This window comes from Episyrphus balteatus, chromosome 1 (assembly GCF_945859705.1).
Source record: "Episyrphus balteatus chromosome 1, idEpiBalt1.1, whole genome shotgun sequence".
Lineage (NCBI taxonomy): Eukaryota > Metazoa > Arthropoda > Insecta > Diptera > Syrphidae > Episyrphus > Episyrphus balteatus.
The window spans coordinates 175,604,905-175,626,150 of record NC_079134.1 but is presented as its reverse complement, the minus strand read 5'-3'; the positions used below and the strand labels follow the sequence as shown (position 1 = coordinate 175,626,150).

The 21,246-nt window shown below is 31.2% G+C and overlaps 3 protein-coding genes across 3 annotated transcripts; 2 read left to right on the top strand and 1 right to left on the bottom strand.

Moving 5' to 3' along the window:
• Positions 1–2,348: 2,348 nt before the first annotated feature.
• On the top strand, positions 2,349–4,272 carry LOC129906316 (stress-activated map kinase-interacting protein 1). The gene has a single exon (XM_055982028.1). It carries the CDS (start codon positions 2,489–2,491, stop codon positions 4,037–4,039), a length of 1,551 nt encoding a protein of 516 aa, XP_055838003.1. The 5' UTR covers positions 2,349–2,488; the 3' UTR covers positions 4,040–4,272.
• Positions 4,273–9,657: 5,385 nt separating this feature from the next.
• Positions 9,658–14,111, bottom strand: LOC129907016 (SET and MYND domain-containing protein 4). The gene is made up of 7 exons (XM_055983049.1): positions 13,754–14,111; positions 13,483–13,678; positions 11,027–11,362; positions 10,723–10,965; positions 10,324–10,659; positions 9,921–10,260; positions 9,658–9,859 (listed from the first exon to the last, which is right to left on the bottom strand). Exons 1-7 carry the CDS (start codon positions 14,055–14,057, stop codon positions 9,665–9,667), a joined length of 1,950 nt encoding a protein of 649 aa, XP_055839024.1. The 5' UTR covers positions 14,058–14,111; the 3' UTR covers positions 9,658–9,664.
• Positions 14,112–15,985: 1,874 nt separating this feature from the next.
• On the top strand, positions 15,986–20,821 carry LOC129906949 (osteocalcin 2-like). Its single transcript, XM_055982945.1, has 3 exons — positions 15,986–16,110; positions 16,169–16,898; positions 20,594–20,821. The coding sequence occupies exons 1-3, from the start codon at positions 16,108–16,110 to the stop codon at positions 20,689–20,691; spliced, it is 831 nt and encodes a 276-aa protein (XP_055838920.1). The 5' UTR covers positions 15,986–16,107; the 3' UTR covers positions 20,692–20,821.
• Positions 20,822–21,246: the final 425 nt, after the last annotated feature.

Sequence of the window (21,246 nt, the reverse complement as noted above, 5' to 3'; positions counted from 1 at the left end):
CGGAGCTGAAAAAGTGCAGAATTTATGGTGGACCCAAATAACTATTTCGATGTTAAGGGCCCAACCCATAGAATCCGTTGCGTCCGTTGCGTCGAAGTTTTTGACTGACAGCTCGATAAAATACACACGTTCTTATGGGAAGTCCGTCTCCGTCCGATCCGTCGCTTATGGGTCGCTTCCCATAAGAACGTGTGTATTGTATTTTAAAACTTCGACGCAACGGACGCAACGGATTCTATGGGTTGGGTCCTTTAAGCTTCTCGTCATGACTAATTTCACACCTAAAAGACTCATATAACCCTCGTTAGGATCAAAAAGGCCGCATTTTTTCACTCCTATTAACCCTATGAGAAGTACAATGTAAGGCTCCTGTAAAGTTTTTCATCAGTTGTCGACCCTACTAACAATTTTGCTTCTATAATGCTTTACAGAAGCAACAATTGGATCTGTAAAGCTTTATAGAACCAAAATTGTTTGTCGGGGAAAGAGGTATTCGATCCTATAGGCGTACCACAGAATACTTATTGTAAACATAATAGGGCTATTCAATATTCATTCAAGAGGGAGGAAAAAAATAAAAATAAAATGAAAAAAAAGAGAAATTATTTTGAATTTATAAAAATTTGTATTTTAATGTTCATTTTTATAAACAAATACACTTCATATTTACAAGAGACAGCACATCCTTGAGCTGGTCTTTTGTCAAAATTGACATTCGTATTTGTATTTTATTTGCACATAATCAATAAAAAAAATAATAAATGGTGCAGTTTATTAAAAACTTTACAAGAATAAAATTGTTATCATGAAAAGAAGCTTCTAAGGATATGTGTCGTGGATTCCTATAGGATTAAACTCTTCTCAACATCGTTATACATAATCCCACTATAAGATACTCTTAAAGGCTTGGCCACACCGGAGGGTATGCGGTAGAGGTACGGGTAGCGGTAACGATATTTGTATGAAAAAAATTCCACATCTGAACGTTGATATGTCAGTTTGGAATTTTTTTCATACAAGTACCGTTACCTCTACCCGTACCGCTACCGCATACCCTCCGGTGTGGCCAAGCCTTAAGGCTTGGCCACACCGAAGGGTACATACGGTAGCGGTACGGGTAATTGTATGAAAAAAATTCCACATCTGAACGTTGATGTGTCAGTTTTGAATTTTTTTCATACAAGTACCTGTACCGCTACCGCATGTACCCTTCGGTGTGGCCAAGCCTTTAGAAGTATAAAGGCTTGACCACACCGAAGGGTACATGCGGTAGCGGTACGGGTAATTGTATGAAACAAATTCCAAACTGGAACAACAACGTTTAGGTGTGGAATATTTTTCATACAATTACCCGTACCGCTACCGCATGTACCCTTCGGTGTGGTCAAGCCTTAAATATCAGCGTTTACTGACAGCTTTATAGGTGCGAATATCCCTTTGAACTCGAAACTCGGAAGCAAAAATGTTAGTTGGGAAGCTTTGTTCAGAGGCTTCAGAGCTAAAAAAGAAAAAATCCTATAATGATCCTGAAAAGCTTCTCATCATGATTAATTTCACATCTGTAAAACTCGTATAAGATTCATTAGAATCAAAAAGGCAAAAAAGGCAACGTTTTTGCTTTCCTATTAAACCGCAAAGAGTCCTATAAATATTCTCATCAACAAACGGAAGTGGTATTCGTTTCTATAAGGCTACATTAGAATACTTATAGTGGTATTCGAAACGATACACGAAGGAGGAAAAAACAAAAGTGAGGAAGGAGAAATAAAAGGAGGAGAAATATAAAGAAATGAAAGTGCCCAACAAACAATATTTTTTCTATAAAGCTTTACAGGAGCTGCATTATCACCTGTAAAGCTTTATAGAAGCAAATTTGGTAGTCGGGTGTGTTGCATTTATATTAACTATAATTTTATTGTTATCTTATTTTTACATACCATGTTTATTCGAAGAGGCTGGTACTATTTGTTTAAAAAAGAAATACTTTAAATTTTAGATAAATTTTAATGGCTTTTGTTTGCCAGTACTGTGAAAAATAAGAGTGCTTGAATTGGAGAATAAACAAATGTGAGCGAAGAAGACATAATATGAATATGGAAATCTGTTTTTGTTTTCATCCAGATCGTTTTATTTTGTAGTCACGATCTATATGGATCATTGGTCATTATAGTAAAACGCAATTAGTTTTTGCTCAGTATATTTTGTTCGAAAAGTATTCATTAAGAAGAACTAAATACGAATCCAAGCACAAAAAATAACCTCCACACCATCCCTGTTGAAAAATCCAAAAAATTTCCCTCATTTTAAAAATATCCCCTATTTACAAACATCATTTCGTGTGACAGCTGCATACTTGACTGACAAGCGCTTCTTATGTCACTCATAAAATAGAAAAAAAAAAATATTAATTTATAAATCATATTTATTTTTCTTGCATTTTCTTTAATTTTTTTCAATTAAATCAAAGTAATTTGATCAAATCTTCATCATGGCAACTTACAACAATCCACATTGGCTCCTCTCCCACATCCGCAACTCCTTCATCTCCACCGATGACACAGGTATGTGTGAAACAGTTATGCTTAGCGATGACCTGCCAAAGCAATACTTGAAAAAGTTCCAAACTCCACAACAACAACAACGTGCAACTATCAGAAAAGTCGGAACCAAAAATAATCCTAGACCACCCGAGACTGCTCTAAGCGAAGTCGATTTTGTTTGCTATCCTGGCCTAGATCAAAGCGACGACGAAGACATGGATTTAGCCTCACAATCTTTTGATATACAAATGTATCCAGAAATTGGTTCACATAGATTTCGTTCAAACACAGCGCAAAAGTTGGAAAAAATGGACATTGCCCGGCGAAAAGCCGCCCGAACCAAATGCGTCAACTTCGAAGATCAATCGACAGTTGGCGGCGAAAGGGCAGACCTTTTTATCCGCAAATCTGTCGGCAATGCCAAAGAGAAGAAAAACAGTCGTCTTTCTCTCGAATTGATCAATAGTCCAAAACAAACTGCCAACAAGTTTGTCGAATTCTCCCGATTTGACGGCGCTGCCCAAACGGGAATGCAAACTAAACGCATTAATGTCTTTATAAACATGTTGCCAGAAAAAGAACGCAACTATCCAATGAAGATTTGCGTCCTGGCAAATGCAAAAATCCAAGAAGTCATTGGATTCATTTGTTACAAATGCGTTATTCAATACCCCGACATCCCGCTCAAATCGATCCGACATTACGGACTTTACATGACCGAAGACAACGACGACATGGAGGACTTTCCTCCTCTAGACGTTCGAGAGCCATGCTCCAAGTTTGGCTTTAGTCATTTGACTTTGGCCGAACGTCGTCCTTTGGCTCATGTGACACGAGTCGATTATCGCTCGCTGTCAATGACGTCGGAGGATGAGAAAGCTGGCGAGGCTGCTGTCCATGATGTTCATGGAAGCGGTGGCAATCTCGCCTGTTACGAAGAACGAATGATGGACCACAACGACATGATCGATGCGCCAATGTATCGCACATACAAACTGAATATTATCGATAAGCGTTTCTTTAAATCCGAGGTGCAATTGGGCATCTCGGGGGAACGTATTGAAATTGATCAACAGAAAAATTCGTCTAAATTTTGGACGAAACAAAAGGCAATGACTTATCCAATCGACTGTATTGCTTTTTGTGAGATTGTAGAAAGACGACAAAACAAGTCGATAGTTAGGATTTGGATAAAACCTCAATTGCCAGAGAGTTTTTTGTCAGCCACATCGAAACATCCAGCTTTGACTGCTATTAGTGGGTCGCCTAGTAGCCCGCAACACTTTAATACAACCACATGCTCGTCGACTTCGTCGTCGTCGTCTAGTGCGCCAGCAGTTCGGTTTAAGCACTATGACTTTGAGACAGATCCAACGCAAGCGCAGAGGATATTGAATAAAATGAATTTTATTTTGGATGTGCGTTCGAGTGATACGAGGAGGGAATTTATAGCAGCGCGGGAGAAAAAACAGGAAAAACATGGAAAGAAAAAGAACTGACCTCCAAGGAGGAGGATGGTTCAGATTGTTTTCTAAGGAGATTTCCTTTGACGATTCTGTGATTTGTATTTTTAACAACCTTTTTAAATTAAAATTAAAACGAAAAATATGTAAGCAGATTGGTAGCATGTTTGTCTTCGAAAAAATAAAAACAGCATTTTGGTATTAATTTTATGTAACTGAAAATAAAAATAAAATTAAAATAGAAATTGTAATCATAAAAAAATAAATTGGATTTTATCATCATTGAGATTTTTATTTATTTATTTTTTGATTTGATGTGCTCATTTGCTTTGCTTGGCTAGCTGCAGTAATTGAATATTTAAATAAAATTGAAAATAATCATTTTTATCAAAACTGGGTTTTATGGTTTCTCTCATAGTTTCTATAGCCAGAACTGAACGAAATTGAAATGGGACTACACTGCAGGCACCAGCCTGGTTTGGTTCACTCAGTCCAATGTTATTAGGTAACAAATATAAAAAAAAGACGAATTGAATACCTCCTCCTTTTTGGAAGTCGGTAAAAAGTAAATTATGTATACCAACTACACAACACAATGCATTTCTTTTTGTATAAGGATTTTGTATAAGAAGCACAACTTGGGGATTGGTGACCGGTGCATTTTTTGACTGTCGGAATAGGAATTTAAGTGGTTAACATGAAAAGACACACTTTAATTCACACCAAGACATATTTCAGCTGGTGGCATGTGATAGGTGAATTGGTATTTTTTTAACGGTTTCAATATATTGGGCTTAATCACAAAATGTGTTCGTATTGACAATTTGTATGACATTTTATTTCATGAAAGGATTCTCGAAAATCTTGAAATGGAACAACAATTGTAGATCTCGTCGGTCGTTTTCTCATTGATGTTATTCAAAATTTGCTGCACAATCATCACGGGAGAGTTGGTTTGTTGAATACATCAATTTTTCGATTTCTTTTATATTCTTTCTCGTAGATTTGATCAGAATCAGTTTAATTAGCGATTTGTATGAGATTTTCCATCCGTAAATGCTTTTATCAGGGATTGTTAATCGAATGTAAATCATGATTTAAAGGCTTGGGTCAGTATGAATAGAATATGAATGTATTTGAAAGTCTTTTTTAATTAAAAATAGATATGGCTGCTTGAAGGCAAAGTGACGGACCCAAGAGTGCATCAGATATTCTTTGCTGATGATGGAAGCATAACAAGTAAAGATCCGATATCACTTCAATGAGCGCTTGACATATAAATGGTGAATTTTCTAGAATGTAGGTAGTTGGCTCTACATAAGCGCGAAAAAGACTGAATACTCAAAAAAACTGAAGAAAACGAATTTTAAACTATGTATGTATCGATCTTTTTTGTACCTATGTAAAATGTTAGTTTTGAAAACAGTGCTCGCTCTCCGTCAATTTTTAAAGTTAAGAAATGACTTTTTGCAGAACTTAATATTACTTTATTCCAATAATTTCTGCATTTATAACTCAAAACTCGTAATTTTCTAGTTATGATAGTATTCAAGTAAATGAGCGATATGGTGCCCATTTAGTATAAGAACAATTAACCATGGCAAATGTATTTCTTGTGTTGTTAGGAAAAGCGTTAAATGAGCAGAAAAAGGTTGTGATATATATTTAAAATAGTTATTATTATTAATAATTATTAATCTTTTAAAATTTTACAAAAAAGAGGTTTTTAAAGAAAACAGCATCTAAATACCAGAAGCAAAAACGAGAAAATTGTCTCATCAGTTTTTCGCCTTAGAATTACCTCAGGAACTCATGGTTTTCAGCTGTGGCAGTGACTGTAGAACAACACCCTGGATCTAAATAAATTTTTGTCAAGAATTTTCAAAAACAAATGTTCCCATAAAAGTTAAATTCAGCAATATGTGTGTCATTCTATAAAAAATAACTCTTTTGGCAAATATATTTTTGTTAAAAATATAATCGATTTAAATGCAAATTCTTATTAGACTAGAGAGTTATTATTATTTTATTTTTTCGACTTTTAATTGAAAAAAATATTATAGCATTTAGCAGTTTCAACTCAAAACAGTGAAGTTATGTAAAATGGACTTTCTGGCTGGACAAGTTTTTGAAATTGTGTTTCAAATTTTGCTTGAGTGAGAAAAAGAAATTAACGGCCGATTTCTTCACAGAGTCCTAACGCTAATACCGGTCCTAGTCCTAAAGTTAGTACTCAAATCGGTATCAACTCATTTCTTCACTCAGGTACTAAGCCTTAGAACTGTCAATATAGGACCGAGTACTAGTTAGGACTCGGTACTAGCTAGCTCCTCAAAATCAGCTAGGACCTGGTTATTATACCAATCGTTAGTACTCAAATTGGTACCAAGTGATTTCTTCACACAAGTACTAAGCCCTAGTTCTGTCAAATTGGTACCGAGTATAAGTTAGGACTCCGTATTTGTTAGGACCTCAAAATCGGTAGTCTAGCGGCTAGTACTTCAATCAAAGCAATGGATTTCATATTTTTAAAGCGATATTGCAGATTAATAAAAAAGAAAAAACGTTAACAAAGAATAATTTTCATTATGTTTTGTTTAAATTTGGTGGATTTTGTGAATTTTAATTCAATTTGAAAATTTAAATGACCTGTAGTCCATATATAGCAGACTTCTTTAATTACTTGGGTGTTGTATCGATTGATAAGTGCGTTTTTATTGATTCTAATTTTATGAAAGTTTTTTTTTTAATTTACCAGACTTTTGGACCAAGTCCGCAACAGATTTTGGGTGTATTTTTGCAAAGATTTTTAAACCGTGCTTATGATAAATATGTACAATCCTTGCAGTCTGTATTATTTCTTAAAAGCTCTGTTCACAAAAATACTAGAGGCGATTTGCAATCATATTGGAGGATCATATCACTATACTATAAACTTCAGAGTTAAATTATTTCTATCGAGTCAGAATTCCTCTGGAGATTCACAATGGGGACCATTTATATTTATGCATTTGAAACATACATAATAATAATTACGAAATACCGCGTTTTTAACAGCTTTTCTTTTATTTACACAATTAACATACATCTCAATAAAAAATATTTGTATTCGTTAAATTATTATGGTTTATGGTAATCCTTCTGATTTTTTGGCAGCCTTTCTTGGCTGCATTTAGATAATTGAATGATCCCTCGCCATTTATGACATTGATTGACATTGATATTTTTGTTCTTGTCGATTCTTCATTCTTGACAATTCTTCATAAAATGTATTGAATTTGTATTTCTTGTCGGCTTTTTAATCTTCATAACATTTTCTCAATATTCATTTTAATTACACTGCACAACAAGGTTTTGGATGAATAAACTATACAATACTTTTCCAATGGTTTTTGGTGTGCTGAACTCGAATCTGTAGTCAGAAATATTCTATCAGCTCTAGTTTTTGAAATATTGCCATTAGAAAATGCAAAAACACGTTTTTTGGCTGATAGCTCTGGTCAACAAAATTTGACTATTTTTATTATGAATAAACCAAACTATACTTTTCCAATAGTTTTTGAGGTGCTTAACTCGAATATGAAGTCAGAAATATTCTATAAGTCTTAGTTCTTGAAATATTGCCGTTAGAATTTGCGAAAAAAACGTGTTTTGGCTGTTTTTGAGGTTATGCTTTGATGTGAGGTACCTTATTTTATCATAATTTTTAACGGTTTCTATAAGAACTGTTTTTCTTCTTTGAAAATCTGTATAAATCTTTCCGATATCTGTTTTATTTTCTGAGATATCTTAAGTTTAAGTAGGTACGTGTGTTTTTGCTTATTTTATCAATAACGTTATTTTCAAACTGCAGTTACTTCAAATTAAAATATCTCGGATTATAAAAAAGATATCGCAAAGAAAAAAACAGATTTTTAAAGAAGAAAGGCAATTATTATACAAACCTTCAAAAAAAGTGTTGCAAAAAATTCCCACACATTGCAACACAACTTCAGAAACAGGTGTTTTTGCATTTTCTAACGGTAATATTTAAAAAACGGGAGCTGATAGAATATTTTTGAATTTGGATTCGAGTTCAGCACACCAAAAACCTTTGGAAAAGTATTGTTTGGTTAATTCATCATACAAAAAGCTTAATTTTGTTGTGCAGTGTTATTTGCTTTGTTTTCTATTTTTATTAAATTTTTTATTTGTTAAATTTGTGTTAAATTTGATCAAATGGAAAAAAAAAACAAATATAACAAACTTCAATAAATTCTAAAAATGACAGTTAGACCAGTTTTATACGTATTAATTCTTAGGACCTCGTTGTGAACTTAGATCAGGTCCTATAAATGTGAAGAAATGCTCAGGTACTAACTTTTCGTTAGGACCGAGTACTAGTGCTAGGACCTGGTCTAGCTAGACCGGGTACTAAGCTGACTTAGGACTTTTGTGAAGAAATTGGCCGTAAGCGAATTATGAAGATTAAAAAAAAAAACCAAAACATGTATTAATTGGAAATCATAAAGAATATTAAAATGTAGGAAAGTAGAAAATAATAACCACCATTTTATAAATTGTTTTTAAAACATATTTTTATAAAGGTGTTTCGTAAACTGCAAAAGTTTTTTTTTCTTAAAACTAAGTTTAAAGTTAATTAAATGGATCAATCCAAATCTATTTTGTTTGATCATTTTGGTAAGGTTACCTAGAAGAGGCTTTTATAAAAAAAAAAAAAATCAAAATTTGTTAAGCCATTGCTAACGTCCGAAATTATAAATCGAAATGTTTATGTATCGCTTTTTCTTAGATGAGGTTATTTTATTAACTGATGGGCTCTATAGTTTAATACAATTATAGCTCTATTTAGAACTTCGCATAAATAAATAGAACAATTTGAATGGTATGAACGTCAAATAATTATTAATAAAAAAGTTCCACATACACCACAGTGACCTTCTTAGTTAAAGTGCAAGAATAAAAATGGATAGTAAGGCTGTATGACTTCTTACAAAATACAAAAGATAAACAAACACAATTGGAAATTTACTTACTTATTTTCATGTTAGATCAAAATCTTAAAAGTTACATATCGTCGGCACAAAGCTAAAACCGCGAATCTGCATTTTTGGACATTTTCACTTTAATGCGTCATTTAACTTGTTATCGGTCCCTCTATCCACTGCTTCGACCCCAATTTTCCATCTGTTGCCTAAAATATCAATTTCCGTAGCACGAGTTCCCATAAGATTGCATGCATTTCCAAAACTTTGAAGCCGTTTTTCTCAAAACTACAATTTTGCAGATTCGTGGTTTTGGCGTTGTGCCCACGATATCATATGCTACAACCACAATTAAACTGCAAGTCTAAATATTTGGTATGTAACATCTCAATAATAAAGGTATGAATATTAATCAAAAGAAATCGTGCTTTGACTATTGATGATCAAGCTTGAAGTGCATATTAGTACTGTCGTTTTTATGATAAGCCATAGCTAGGTCGTTGACTTTAAAAAGTAGAAGCTTTGCAAACGCATTGCATAATTAATTATAGTTTTTGATGTTGGTTTCTGAAATTGAAGGTTTCTTTTTAAAAGTAGTAAGTACAAATAAGTATTTTTTTTTTAACTTAGCAAAAACTTTATTCTGAAAAGTATTAATTTTTACAACCATTTTGATCTATTCTAGATCATATGAGTTTCCAAAGTGCAAGAAGCAATCCCTCAGACTCTGCTGACAATGACAATAATCTGGAAATGGTGGTGCCAATACTTCATTCATGATCTTTAGCAAATCAATATATTTCTTCAAAGCATCAGAATATTCTCCAACATCATACAGACGCTTTGCTGTTCTAGTCATAAGTTCAGTATCCTGAAAATAAGTCTCAGTTTTAATAATAACTAAATATAATATCCCACTTCTGATCCATTACCTGCATAACTTTCAATCCCTTGAGTATATTGGTACTCTGACCACAATGAACACATTGCACCATAAAATCATTACAATTCATTGGGACCTCAATTATAGCCGGGCATGATTTTGCTGCATCACACCTAAATCGAATAACATCGATCTTCATTTCCTCGAATCGTGGCCAATTTTCCAAACATGCATCACACGAACATTCAAACCAATACAAATCCTTAAGCTTTGCTTGACGATCTTCACGTTTTTCTTGAGTATACATTGGGCCATAGTTTTCAGATATTTGAAGACCAGCTTCAATAGACTTGACGGTGTTGACATGAATTGTTGTTCCTCGGAAAAATCTTTAATTTAAATTTCAAAACTTTTAGTAACTGAAAAAGAATCAAGCATCCTTTATGATTTACCTTACAATACCAGGATCACACGAGTGATTGAATAGCGCCAAAAATGGATAAATTCCTCCTCCGATAAACACAGTCTTTTCAGTTTGTTTAGCTTTCGAAGTATGAAGTTCGGAAATTTCGTGGGTGTTGAATTGAATGAATTGTAAGTTACGTAAAATGAAAGAACTTATTAGGAGAACATCATCGGGATTGGCTGAGTTTCCGAAGTATCCAGCTGTTTCAAGACATTTGGTGAGGAAACGGGCCATTAGAGCATGTTGGAAAAAGTTTGACGCTGTACGTTCGTTTTCATGACGAACCAAGTGGGAAACACATCTATAATCATTCTTTGGTAATCTGAAAATTTTTGAAATTTCGTTAAAAAAAAATGAAGAATGAAGGGAGCTATTAATAACTCACTTCTTAATTTCCTCAATCGACAAAGATCCATTAATCTGATCCTTAATTTTTTTGAAACCTTCCAATGGCTGACTAGCGATGATCCTCAAAGCAAGATGACAATTTACCGAAGCTCCAGAGCGCCAGATAGTTTCCAAGAGACCACATTCAAACTTATGGTAGGATTCACCAGCTTGTTTTAAACATTTTTCCGAACAGTAAACAACATCAGAACAATTAGGACATGCCAAGGGAATAACAGTTCTAAAAAATATCCAAAACAATAAAGTCTTCTCTTTGTATTTCTTATCTCAAACCTAAATACCTTATCATACAATTTTGACAATGAGTTTTTGCAAATTTCTCAATCAACACTGCAGCAAAAGGATGTTCCACCAAAATCTCTTCTCCAACTTTAATATCGCGAGCAGCTCTAGCAAATCTTCCTTCATCTTTGTTTTGGTCAATTCTTATTGCCGTACTTGTAAATGCCTTTTCATCGGGAATTCCAGGGGCGATTATGGATTCTTTGTGTTTTTCAGCATTTTTAGTTGCTTTTGGATCCTTCTGAAGCATCGATATCATTGCAACTGCATCGAATTTCATCTTTGCTTTCTTTTCTTGTGGTAGTTTTGCATCATCTAATGTAGAGACGGTTTTTCTATAAAAGTATAAAGAAGGTCAATGCAAAACATAAGAAAGAGCTTATCTACGCATTTAATCAAAACAACGATAAGCGATGGAATGAATGATAAACGTGATTTGCATACAATTTTGTTAAGTATAGTAAATCCACCAACTACATCACATCAATTTGCTCATGTTTTGAAGAAGTAGCAGGAATCTTATATTTTTATATATTTACCCCACTGGGTTGGGGTAGACATTCTGTATGTGACAAAATTAGGATTCCAAAATTCTGTACTCCAAAATACTTTTTTTTTTAATTCTGTATTTTAAAATTCTGTATTCTAAAATTCTGTAAATACAAAATTTTGAATTTCAAAATTCTGTATTCCAAAATTCTATGAATGATAAAAAAGAAAAATTGTTTTGTGTCGACAATGGAAAAAAGTGCGCACTTTTTTCATTATCAAAACAATTTTTCTTTTATCATTTACAGAATTTGGGAGTTCAGCATTTGGGTATTTTGTAGGGGGGTGCTAAAAAGCAATTTTTAAAGAGCAGTGATAGTAGTGAGCAGCATATTCAAAAAGCAGTGATTTATAGCTGCTATTGAATCACTCTTTAAATAGCAATTAGGTAAAAATGCAAATTATTTTTTAAATTTCTTCTTGATTTAAATTATGACTGAAAAATGGAATACAAAATAAATAAAAAGTAAGTTACCATGTTTGAATTTTTTAATAACTCCTTGAATGCCTGCACTAAAACAATGATAATTCAAATTGAACTTCTCTGTTCCCCCCATCATCAAGTTAAATTATTCTCTACATTTTTGCCTTTTTTCATTGTTAAACAAATAATAAGATATCAAAAACAGAATGATCACAAAAAAGCAGACATTTTAAAGTGTCGAGAATATTTTCTGAAAAAGAGCAGTGAAGTTACAGAGAACAGTGAGCAGCTTTGCTTTTAAAAGCAGTGAAATCCTTAAGAGCATCGACCATTACTACTGTTTTTCCTGTTTACTTGATCGCTTCATGTTTATAATTGTAAACATAAGAACGAAAATAAGATTGGTTTGGATTTTTGTAAGTTGTGGACTGAGCAGTGATCAGCTATATTGAAGAGCAATAGCAACTGTTCACTGCTCAGTGGAAGATCATAGTGATTGAAAGCAGTTAGCGCAATAGCAAGATCAGCTCTAGTATTTTCCTTAGAGAAAATGACTTGAAGTAAAGTATTTTCCCCAATTAATTTGCATATGGCTTAAATACAGAATAATAGAAAAGCACAATAATTTTCATACAGAATTTTTATTCAGATACAGAATTTTGGTCATACAGAATTTTGGAATACAGAATAACGACCCGTTCCCTACCCAACTCATATCTTAATGTAGAATTTGTAAGCTTTAATTTATTGTTTTATAGACCTTGATTCGAAAGAAAAGAATTTGAACTTTCATTGAATCGCTATGTGGTCAAATCAAAATTTTTTTTTTTTGATTATTGGCTTCAATATTCTTCACAACACTTTACCTTTAAACTTTAAGATGCCTATATTTGCAATAAATAAATATACGCACAATCAGTGACGAACTTCAACGTTTGAATAATATATTTATGGAATTCCTTTAACAATGTTATTGATCTTGACTCACATTTTATACAAAATGTTTGCATTCATTATATGAATCATAATTTGTGTGAAGAACCTTATTTAAAATGCAGTCGGTGCGGAAGTGGAACATTTGTTCAAGCAAAGACAGATGCACGTCGCCGCCGCCCGACACGGTTAAGGTAGATAAAATGTCTACTGTATTTGAACCGATAAGGCAGAACCAAGATCGTTATTTATTTACCTGATTTAATAAATTATTATTATTGATAAATGAGAAATAATATACTCTGTCGGTTTATCAGTTGACGCTGAATCAGAAAAATACTTGTTTTTGATGAAATAAATTTTAATGAATTTCAAGGATGAAAATTAATGAAAAATAATGCAAATATAGAGCAAAACCTTAGTTATTCTAAAAGGGATCATAATTTAACTAACTTATGGTGCCCTTTCAAAATACGCCTTAAAAGTGGCCAAGTATACAGAATAATGTATTCTGTTTTTTGACGCATTGAAGTCAATTATTTTACTTACTGAAACGACAACAGAGCACTGCTGAAATTCTTTTTCGCCAAATGACAGGAAGCTTGGCGCTCATAAAGTTTGTAAATCAATTCCTTCGGGTATCCATATTCCATTGATCTTTGAATGTCCAATAGAGTTTCGTCATATTTTTGCATATGATAAAGAGCTGCTGACCGGTTGGCCAAAATAATAGCCTTTTCAGCATCTTTATTTATTGAAATAAATCATAACCTCAAATTTATATATTTTTTCGAATAAAAATAACCTTATTTGTACCCACTTTTTCCATCCGGCAAAGCAATGTAGCTTTTCGAATACAACACCATTGCCTCCAACCATTTCATAGCCTTGAACGCTTGATTACCCTTCTCTTTCAAAGCAGCTGCAGTTGAACTATTTTTTCCATCAAATTTTCGCTCAATTTTTAGGTCATTGCTTCGAACAAATTCCAGACTATCAATATATTCCATGCGATCCTTGTCATTTGTGAATTTAGATATCTTTTCGATATCAGTTTCTTTGCAAACATTTCGTAAATTTAAATAGTATTCCGGAAAGAATCCTGATATTTCGGTTAAGGTCATTTTTTTGCACTTTTACGTTTTAGTTAATTTTTTTTATAAAGAAAAAAAAATACTTATTTTTATTGAAAACGGACGGACTTGTGTAAACTAATCAAATGAGATTCTTGTAGAAAACTAATTGAGAAATCCCTTCGAAACGCTATATTTAGCCTCGAAAATGTAATACATTTTGAAGATTCTCTTTGAGTTATTTAAAATATCTCAAGAGAATTATTTTTAGCATATCAGTTCTCTCGAGGTATTCTGTGAATTGGTTTCTTGTCGAAAACTTATGCTTTAAAAAAATAACTTGGAAAATGGTAATGGTACTTCTACTTTATAATATGTGTATCGGAGAAAAGGAAAGTGATTCGAGCACTTTCTTTCATTTGCATCTTCTTTTTAACGAAAAATGTTTCAAAAAGACCAAAAACAGTAGATTTTGAAAGTCCAAATTTTTTTCAATTTTAGCCGTATTAAATTTTTGTAATTATTATGTTAAAATATAAAGTATTTTCTTTTCTCCTTTACATTTTTAATATCTATAAATACTCAAAGGATATTTTTCTTTTTTTTTAATAGTTTTCCTTAAGTTTTTTACAATATTTTAATTTTTAAAATTTTTAAAGGGACACATATCTATAGAAAATTGTATTATCTACAAAAAATAACTTGATAAAAATTTTCGAGTTCGACTTGCTTTTGAAGTTATAGACAAAAACTCAAAAATTAACAAAAAGAACATTTTGATCGCTACAAAATGGTCATAATCTTTATAATTTATCCATAGATTTTGAAGAAAATTGTCTTGTTATCTTTGCAAGAAAGTGTACTACGCATGCAAAACTTAAAATTATGAGGGTTCGAAAGATTTTTATTTTTTCTTTCAGTAAGAAATTGTTTTTGGAAAAAAAATTCATTTAAAAACTCGATTTTTTTTTATGGAAATACAAAATGGCAAAGCCATATCATTAATGACAGAAACACTTTTTTGACCAAGTTGTGCCATAGTATTGATATCTGAGTACTTTTAAAATGTCAACTTGAGGGCTGGCCTTTTTAAATGCTTTGATACTAACTACTAACCTTATAGCAGATTTGTATTCGCCACTTTTGAAAAATTAATTTGAAGTAGATCTTGAGATTTTCACAATTATTCTGAGTATCAGAAAATTTTCTTTAAAATAAACATCAGCAAATAGGAAATTCGAATATTTTAAAACCATGCTTTAATGACTAATTTTAAGGACAAATTAAATTATTTTAAAAGTCTGATTTGACACGCAATCAACATCAACCTTTTAATCAAATTTTACAAAAGAATATTGTCAGTGCAAAGTTTTTATCACTACCAATTGATGCAATTAATTTTTACTCAAAATATAAGGGGAAAAACCAAATGGTTAGATTTATCTTCACAAAACGGAACAAAATTTATTTTTACATAAAGATAAAGATTTATTACTTACCGATACACTGCGTATAGTCACGAACAATAATTCAAATAATATAATAATTAAACTTACATCTTTCTTTAGTAATTTTAATTACCAAGAATCCATTCAAACTTGTATCACTATTATACCTACCATTTCGTTGTTTTTAAATTTAAACAATGCCTGAAAAAAAGTATCAAATTTCAAATTCCATAGAACAACATGGAATATTGTATTGATTACCTTTGCCACATGTTATTCAATAGTAACTTGCAAGGGGCTAATGATTTTCTATATATTTTGTAGAAAAAAAATGTGGATCGGTGCGAAATGACTAGGCACTCTATATGCAGCTGGTTTTTGAAATATTATGGAACTGCTCAGAAGTGTTCCTCTGTAGACAGCAAACGTTTATCATCAAATAGCTCATTGAATCACTTAATCAAGTGAGACATATGGAAGATTAAACACTCACCGATGGATGACTGTGTTGTGAATTCTATAAACTATGATATTTTTTTAAAATTTTGCAATCGAGATGGATGTATAGCTTCAGTTTACAATAGACTTTGGTGCGAGATTGATCGTTTTTTTTAGTAGTTGTTTAGCTGATAGTGCAAAATATTAAATCCATAATGGTAACTCATTAGCTTTATTCTGTGCAAGAATTTATTGATTTTTTTTTATTATTTCAAGATGAAAAGGATAATATTGCTGATTGTCCTACTTGCTATTAGTATTGTTGAAAAATCAACAGCACAAGATATAGAACCAATGCCTATTGAACCTGTTACAAGTAGTCCTGTTTTAACTACACCGAGCTCAACAGAGACAAATGAATATTCATCAACAACGCCCAAGGATATTGAAGATTCATCTTCTACTAGCGAATCTACAGAATCTACCGAAACTACAGAAACTGAAACTGAATCAACAACTATAGATGTCACAACTACAACAGATGATACTACTTCGGAAACAACAACAGAAGAAGTTACAGAAACGACAACCGAATCTAATGATTCAACCACAGAATCAAATACCTCAACAACAGAAAATCCTGAAGATTCAACAACCGATTCAGATAAGACTTCAACAGAGGATGATAAATCTAGTGCGTCAACTGTAGAAGAGTCTACGTCAACTATTCAATCATCCACTGAAGATGATAATGCAACTAGCGGGCCAACAACGGTTTCAACTTCAAGTGTTCCTATCACAACAAAATCCCCGCCAACGTCGAGGCCCCCAACAACTGAAGATAATAACACAACAAATGCACCAACAACTGCTTCAACTCCAAGATTTCCTATCACAACAAAATCCCCTCCTACGTCGAGACCTCCAACAAATAGGGGTCAATCTCCACTGTTTTGTCGGGTGGTTGTTCACAACGGAAACCCCTACTACAATTGGATTTTCAGAGGTAAGTGTTTTTTTTTAGAAATTAAGGAATAATTTAAAAGATAGAAGTTTCAGTATTCTGCTATTAAATAAATGTTGAAGATATGAGGACAAAGAAATCATGAAAGTCCTTTTAGTGACTTTTTGTGTAATTTTGAACTACTACGACGTAAGAAAAATCTCTTGATGGACGAGTTTTAAAATAAATAATTGATTTTCCATACTATTTTATCTCGAAAATATTTCAATTATAAAAAAAAATGTAGTATATAAAATACTAACGTAACTGCCAGAAAGCATTAAGAAACTAGTTTTCAATAACCACTGAAGCGTTATTGTTCCCGTATTCAATATGATTATGAAACGAAAATTATAGTTTTGTTTCCGTGTCGCCACCAGTTGTAATGTCCATAGAAAAAAAAGAAGTTCTATATAGGGTTGATTGGGCATATCCGAAGATACCATTTTAGACATCATTTTAATTTAGTCCTTGAAAGACTCAAAATATCTCAATATTTTTTTCCAAAGTTTGTCATGCGTATTTATAATCTTATTTTATTATATGCATGTTTTATATGAGCAATATTTAAAAATTAGAGTTATTTTTAGTTTTTTTTTTTCGAAAAAATTCAAAAATAACTAATTTTTAAATATAAATAGTTTTTGTTCATGTTAAAGTTTTTTTTTGATAAGACCATGGTTGATAAAATTACCGATAATAAAGAGTTTTTGAAATATTAACAAAAATGGCTAAAATGAATTGTGTTTAAAATTTTGAATTTTCCGGACTTTGTACAGAGTGGGAAAAATAAATGTGTTTCTTAGAAAAACATACTAAAAACCATGGTTACTCTTCCAGGGTTATTAACATAATAAAATTTTGAAAAAAAAATAAGCTCAACATTCTAATTTTTTTTTTTTAAGTTTGATTTTGAAAATTAGTTTTTTTAAAAACTAAACATTTAAAACATTTTTTTTTCCTAACAAAAAAAAAAAGGTATTGGTAGATGTAGGTAACCGATGATTTTAAATATTTTTTTCTTGTTTTTTACTTATTTTTCAATTAACGTTTACTAAAACGCTTTTGCATAAATATTTTCTTTGTAATCGATCGAAGAAATGAAGAAAATGGTTCTATGTTTAAAAATTATTTTTGTTTACTTTGAAAATACGTCCTTATTTGCTACTTTACATTTTTCTATAGAAACAATGGAAGAAATTACTGAGTGAAGTTTGGTAAATTTTAGGCATCGCATGAGACTTAAAGAATGATAGAACCTTGGAGTTTAAAAATTAAAATATGTATAAGTATATTGTAATTAAAGAATTTCACTACAAAGAGAATTATTCAATTTTTTACTTGCGATATAGGTACTATAGTCTATAGGGCAAGTTTAGGATTCGTAAAAAAAATCGAACTCGAGATAACAATTTTACATGACATTACGATGATGGAGAATGCCAAAAAAGTGGGTCCGGCAATTCTGTCTGTCTGTCTGTCTGTCTGTCTGTCTGTCTGTCTGTCTGTCTGTCTCTATCTGGAGCTGCAGCCTAAACGAGTGAAGTGATTTTCTTCAAACTTGGTAGTTAGCAGTTTTTGGTGATTCCCTAGAGGGGAAATTGAATTTTTTTTTTTATGACCAAAACTAACGGTACCTGCCATATAACGGAAATAAAAAAGTTAATTTTTTTCAAAAATGGCTCTAACGATTTTGATTAAAATTTTTGTGTGTAGTACTACACATAAGAGCCAACTTTTTAAATAAAAAATATATTTTTTGTACCGTTATTAACGGTACCTGTCATAGAACGGTTTTTTTCGTTTCTGAATATCTCGTACAACATTAACCCGATTTAAATGAAAATTTTTATAAAAAAGTGTGTAAGTAAAGATAATATTAAAATTTTAGAAAATTTTCAAAAAACGCATTTTTGGTTTTTTAAAAAATATTTCAAAATTTTTTTTTGAAAAATCAATTTTTTGAAAACGGATCAATGAAAAATTTTGAAATTTAGTTTTTATGTGTAAATTAATTATTTCTTCAAAATGGCATACCAACTTTTTTTTTGAAAAATGTTAAAAAAATTTTATATATAAAAAATTATTTTTTTAAAAAACGGCTCCTACAATTTTCAAATTTTTTTTTCTAAAAATACCTTTTTATACGAGAAATAAAATGGCATATTTGTTTTTTTTTTTAAGATAATTTAAAACGGAGTTTAATTAATTATAAAAACAGATTTAATTTTTTTATACTACTTATGAAATTTCTTCAAAATATCAAATTTTAAATTTTTTGAATAAAAAGCTTTAACATTATAGTTACATTAAGCATAAGAGGAAGTACGTGCGACCCCAGTCGTGCAATTTATTTGTATTCATATTCGGTTTAATGAAGCAACAGTTATAATTAATATTCAAGTTCAAAGACGAATATATTTGATGGTTGAATAATTCTGTAGACAAAGACGAATATAAAGAGCAAGACATTAGATAGTTACTTTAATATTTTCGTATAGTTACTTGGCATTGCTCTCATTTTGATGGACTGAAAAAAGTTGGTATTTTTTTTTCGATACAATTACTTTCTTTTGATATTGTACTGCTTTTAAAAAGGATGAGTTATACTGTTATATAAAAAGGTACTTGAAATTGAAAAGAAAGTGTCAAGTTTTTATTCGTTTTACTTTAACTTTTGGTTAGGATTTCGTTATTCGTTTTTTTTTGTTACTTTTAAGTATCCTCGATAGTAATGAAAAAAAAAACATTAAAATGTGGAAATATATTAAAAAAGAATAAGAAACAGAAAACAGTGTTTATGACAAGTCATATTTGCTTTTGAAGTAGTTGTTTTTTTTACTTGATAGATTGTTTATTTTGTATGGGTCCTAATGTTCCTTCTCTTTTTGTAGGGGTATAATTATTTAACAACAAAATTGAAAATATTAATTTATTGATACCTTTAATCTTTAATACCTACATTATTATTAAATAAATAAATCTGTGATGGCGTGCTCACGATCTTGGTGTTAAATTTGAAGTAAACAAACTATTTTTAAACGTTTGGCTATAACATCGTGAAAACCCTTAATTAATGATATCACAATAACAAATAAAATGCTTTTTTTTTATAATTATAATGTACTAACTTCCAATTCAAAGTATTTGTAATTTTATGTAAAATTGTTCAATTTTTTGTCTATCGATAATATTACTCATACGCCCGAGTGATCAAATCTTTTGGTAACAATAGCAATAAATAAATATTATTTTTATTCATGTTGATGGAGCAGGAATAAAAGAAATTAAATATGAAACATCTCTGAATGGAATAAAAAGTGCTGGAGAACCAGAGGCAGGGTGCATATTGAATTTACGATTGCATTGTTGTAAACAATATGAATTAAAAGCTTATTTTACTTAATTAAGTTGAATGTTTATAACCCGTGGGAACAGACATGAAACCTAAGTATTTAATGTTCAATCTCTCGCTTTTTGTACAAACAAAGTACATATGTATACAAATACATATGTATGTACGTCTATAGCAATTTGCGAAACCTAAGCCGGTTGAATTTTATAACATTAATAACACGAATTCTGCATCTGGTCAGTTTTGCTTATAGCCAAACGAAATACTTATCCACATTAATTAAGTTTCTACAATTTTTTGTTTGTAAATTATGTATTTTAATTTTGATTTTTTCTCTTTTCAGTCGTAATCGTTCCAAAAGAATGTCTCTTCTGTTGTCGAATCGGATTTTTAGGAATGGAACAGTGCACAGCAATTAATCCATACTTCTGCAGCTGTTAAATTTAATTTAGAACATTTTTTATTCACGCAAATTATGTAACTTTAGGTTTAAACTTTTTAAAAGTTATTTCATAAATAAATTAAGAATTTTTTTTTTCAATAAAATTATTTTTAATCGATGGCTCAACAATTATTTTTCTTTCTCATTGATTTAAGTTTCCTTAATTTTTGTTAAATTAAATTCTCTTCCCCTTTGATTACTTTATTTTTATAGGTTTGTGTCTAAAACATTGAAAACGTAGGTCCTACACATTATCCAAGGTTGATACTAAAACTCATATTGTTTTAAGAAATTTGAAAATAAGAGTTTTTGGACTTTTGATAAGGGTAATTCCATGAAAAAGTGGACACGAAGTTTGAACAAATCATGCAGACTTTTTTACTTTTCCCATTAGCAAATTACTATTTAAAAACAGCAACTCTTTATTCAAGTCGCAAGAACAGATTCTTTGATATATTCACTTATGGCTAGAAATTAAATTTAGGGAGTATAAATAATCATAATAATATAAAGCAATTTTTAAGTATAAGCTTGTCAACTACCGAAGAATTTCA

What these genes read in the sequence shown, in the direction of transcription:
- LOC129906949 (XM_055982945.1), top strand. An exon ending in CTACAATTGGATTTTCAGAG is followed by an intron (nt 16,899 to 20,593) that starts GTAAGTGTTTTT and finishes TTCTCTTTTCAG; the next exon opens with TCGTAATCGTTCCAAAAGAA.
- LOC129906316 (XM_055982028.1), top strand. Translation starts at nt 2,489, where the DNA reads ATGGCAACTTACAACAATCCACATTGGCTCCTCTCCCACATCCGCAAC.
- LOC129907016 (XM_055983049.1), bottom strand. Translation starts at nt 14,057, where the DNA reads ATGACCTTAACCGAAATATCAGGATTCTTTCCGGAATACTATTTAAAT. An exon ending in TGCTTTGCCGGATGGAAAAA is followed by an intron (nt 13,679 to 13,753) that starts GTGGGTACAAAT and finishes CAATAAATAAAG; the next exon opens with ATGCTGAAAAGGCTATTATT. An exon ending in AGTGCTCTGTTGTCGTTTCA is followed by an intron (nt 11,363 to 13,482) that starts GTAAGTAAAATA and finishes ATACTTTTATAG; the next exon opens with AAAAACCGTCTCTACATTAG.